This window comes from Hyalella azteca, unplaced genomic scaffold (genome assembly GCF_000764305.2).
Source record: "Hyalella azteca isolate HAZT.00-mixed unplaced genomic scaffold, Hazt_2.0.2 contig5650, whole genome shotgun sequence".
In the NCBI taxonomy this organism is placed as follows: domain Eukaryota; kingdom Metazoa; phylum Arthropoda; class Malacostraca; order Amphipoda; family Hyalellidae; genus Hyalella; species Hyalella azteca.
The window spans coordinates 144,510-148,617 of NW_025935833.1; the positions used below are offsets into that span (position 1 = coordinate 144,510).

The 4,108-nt window shown below is 37.3% G+C and overlaps 1 protein-coding gene across 1 annotated transcript; it reads right to left on the reverse strand.

Moving 5' to 3' along the window:
- Positions 1–3,359: 3,359 nt before the first annotated feature.
- Positions 3,360–3,764, reverse strand: LOC108672368 (proline-rich protein 1-like). Its single transcript, XM_018160012.1, has one exon. It carries the CDS (start codon positions 3,762–3,764, stop codon positions 3,360–3,362), a length of 405 nt encoding a protein of 134 aa, XP_018015501.1.
- Positions 3,765–4,108: the final 344 nt, after the last annotated feature.

A 4,108-nucleotide genomic window follows, 5' to 3' on the forward strand; every position in this document is an offset into this window, starting at 1 on the left:
AACATTCTTTCTTGCACAATTGGTTTTCTGAACAGAAACTAATTCTTCAGATGCAGAGTATTCACTAACTTGTTGTGATTAGCTTGGAAATTTGTTTCATTCGGTATATTGATATGTCATTCGGACAATCGGTTTTCTTGTGATCAAATTCCTCAGTTGCCAATTAAATCGTACTTTACTTGATTTCTCAATTTTTTTTTTCATATGCTTAAGCAGAAGTCAAAAGATTTTCTGCCACAGCAATGTGCTTTCAACAGAATTGAATCACAATCGTAAATTTATGTTTTAAATTGCAAACATTGCAAAGATTCATCTGACAATTTTTAACTGTTGAACAAGAGGGCGATAAAAGCACAAGCGGTACATTATTTTTTATCGTGCTGCTATTTTTGCAGTAATATTTGCCTTACAAATTTGTTTCGGATATTATTTTCGCTATTCATAAGACAATTCTGAAGTTTATTGTAGAATCTATCGCGCACAAAAGCTTTGAGAAGAGTCAGCCCAGAGCGGAGTTATGCTTCTAAGAAGATTACTTTAAAGGCAAAAAATCCATGCCTGTTGCAAGCGTCTCCACACTGCGAGAAATGAAAGCGACTTGTACAAATAATGATGCATCTTCTGCTCTTTTGTAGGTCATCTTGGCCCAGGTTGGTGCAGAAAGAACTCGTATGTCATATATATCATCTACTTTTCTTTTTTTATATTATTATATTTCATTTTTTTATTAATTTTTATACATTTTTTTATTTTATGTTGGTATTTTATATGAATTTCAACTATCGGAAATTATTTTTCCAAACTAAGATATCATCAGGAATCTGATGAGAGAAAAAGATCCTCTGAATTTTTGAGTCCATGTCTCTGCCAGCTATTTGTTAGCGGAAGTGCGAATGCTCGGGAAGTTTCTAATTTATTAGTGAAATGATTCAGAAGTTAATCGGTTTAGACGTGGCTTCATATTTCCTTCATAGATTACATTTTAATACATTGTGGCGTGTGCCTTGCATTGTTTTCCGTGTGTCTATGTGTGAATTACTTTCGTTTCCTTCTTGAAGCAAATATGTGTAAAGTAATGTGTAAATACATTAATTAAATTCTAAAATGATGAATGAACGCAGCTGTGAATCACGAGTTAATGTTGCTCCCTGGAAAATAATGGGTCCTTTTGTTCAAATAATGACACTTTTTAAACCTAGCAATGATACATCTATTGGCCAGGATCAAACTGGGTCAGGGTGACTCACTTGATAATGCTGGATTTCATTGCCATGTCTTTGTACTAATTTCGATTGGCTGCAGCCACTCATCACTCACAGAAATGAGTGAGACTTCGTCCAAATAGCGATGCATTCCTTGCTATTTTGTGGGTCAATTTGACCTAATTAAGCTCATCATCAGGTCGTATCAGTGCTACGTGCAGAAAGTGAGTCATATGACCCATTAATTATTGTAATTAATTATTTTAATTAATTATTAAGTAATAATATTACATTAGTGTTAACTAGGATCAACCACGCCCTTAATTGAGATACGTTTGGTCGGAACTCAATGCTCCTAGGGGCTGCGGGTAAACTAATTAAACTAATTAGTTATCTAGAAAGTTAAAGAGTTTGGGCAGTAGTTAGGCAGTGAGACTAAACGATCACTCCAAGGACCCATGAATTTCTTGAATATAGTCGATCTTAAAATAGTGTTAGTTTATCGGAACGCTGTACTGAATTACAATGATAATTAAAAGCCAGTCGAGTTAATGATTTTAAATATTGATTAAAATGTCAACAATTAATCGTAGAAAGATACTATTTCGTGTTTGATTAAGTATTTTCCTCGTACATTAATGAATATTGTTCTGTTTTAAAGCCAAACGAGAGGTTAAATAAGAAAAATCTTTAGGAGACTCGTTGAAAAGTTAATTTTTCCTGTATGATTAAATACTTTCCTTTCAGTTCTTTGCTGTTCAAAAAGCGCAACGCTTCTTGTGCTGTCTGTCAGTGAAGACGTCGGAAATTCGCAGGACGACTTTAACGCAACTAAATGAATATTGTTACAGAATCATGTGAAACTTCACATCTCGCCTGATACAGTGAAGTCGTCCAACTAATTGACAGCAAAATAATAGCGAGGAAATTAAACTTGATCTAACAAACTAGATTTCCAAGGCTTCGTCATTGTTTAAGTGAAACGTGTTACATTTTCTTTTTTATCTCTTGTAAATTCACTTTGTGATACTTTATCACTTGTTTTGTATCACAAAAATCATAACGTAACAGCCTTTATGTAACGTTTAAATTCAACTTTACTTTATATCACAATTTAATTTGAAGATAATTTTACTATGCGTGTATTTTTTTAGAATTTGTATTCGTCAGTGACGATGAAAATGTTTTAATATCGGTAATCATTATCTTCTTTCACTTGATTAAATTATCTAACCTTGTTGACCCTGATCTAAACGGCGAAAATAAAATGTATTGTACTATAATACTCAGAATAAGAATAATAAACAAAACTGAAATCTTGGCGAATGAACTGTTTTCGTTTGAAATGTTAAATTTCTTTCTTGAACATTATTCTCATTTGAGTGAAATACAGTTCTAGTTGTTCCTTTTTTGTTTGAGCAGCACCAATTACCTAACGATGATTTCATACATCCATGAAGCCATTATCCAACTAACCACAATCAAATTAAAACATGTGACATGAGGCGGTTTTATCATGCTCAAGTTCTGACTGGAATTGCAACAACTTGATATGATAAATACAATGTTTCCCTGAGTATTAATTAACCATGCACTGAGTGATGTGAGTGTGTGTATGTACAGAGCCATGAATCGCGTTGCTCCTCACTTTTTCAACACACACACACAACATTGACGTGCATAATTGACGTGCATCAACACACAAACAACGTGCATAATTATACACGTTTTACAAACTCAATTCAAGTGTACTCATATTCTGTCAAGGAAGCGACTACGGACTAAGCCATAACAATTGTAGTTATGAAGAATATTTCCTTAAAGAAGACCTTAAATTCTAAAACACGTACAGTGGCTAGCGGAACTAAACTGCATACAAAGCAATACGCTAAGTGAGGCACCGGGCTCGAGGGCATGGCAATGCCGGAGCTTTGAGGTCTCTTCTGTCGGTCCACACAGCACCGCAAGTTTACCTAATTAAAGGCCCTAGCGAGCGCTGTTAACGGAATTATGTTGCTACACAAAGGATGCTCACACACCCTTAGTGTCGGCATCAAACACAGTGAGCATGAGCTCAACCTTGCCACAGTTGTGAAGGGATGCGCAGAGCTGTCCGTTGTGAGCAATTCTGACAGACATGGCAACTGCAGCCACGTTTTATGAACCTTGAAATGTGGAGTAAATTGTGAACGGCATCTTTGTTCTGTGAGGCGGGGTGAATAGCATCTTGGACGTGCGAGGCGGGGTGAATAGCATCTTGGACATGCGAGGCGGGGTGAATAGCATCTTGGTCATGCGAGGCGGGGTGAATAGCATCTTGGTCATACGAGGCGGGGTGAATATATGTAGCATCTTGGACGTGAGAGGCGGGGTGAATAGCATCTTGGACGTGCGAGGCGGGGTGAATAGCATCTTGGACGTGCGAGGCGGGGTGAATAGCATCTTGGACATGAGAGGCGGGGTAAATAGCATCTTGGACATGAGAGGCGGGGTGAATAGCATCTTGGACATGAGAGGCGGGGTGAATAGCATCTTGGATATGAGAGGTGGGGTGTATAGCATTTTTGGACATGCGAAATTAGGTGACTGGATTATTCCACACGCGAAGTATAAGGGGAATGGATTCATAGTAAAGCAAGGTATGATTCACGGTTTCACAGCTATGCAATGTATATGGATTCACAATTAAGTAAGGTATGATTCATGGCTTCATAGCTATGCAAGGTATGTTGCATAGCTTCAGAGTAATGCGTTTTAAGGTGCATACATCCACATATTCGATGGTATGGTACATAGCTTCACAGTTGTGCGAGGTATAATTGGGTTAATCACCTCCTGAGCTCATCCTCGATGAATAAATGAGGTGTCAGTGGCGCAAGAGTTCCTAAAACACCGCCTTCATGGCG

Bases quoted from the DNA above. Each gene is read 5' to 3' on its own strand.
- LOC108672368 (XM_018160012.1), bottom strand. From the start codon at position 3,764: ATGCTATACACCCCACCTCTCATATCCAAGATGCTATTCACCCCGCCT.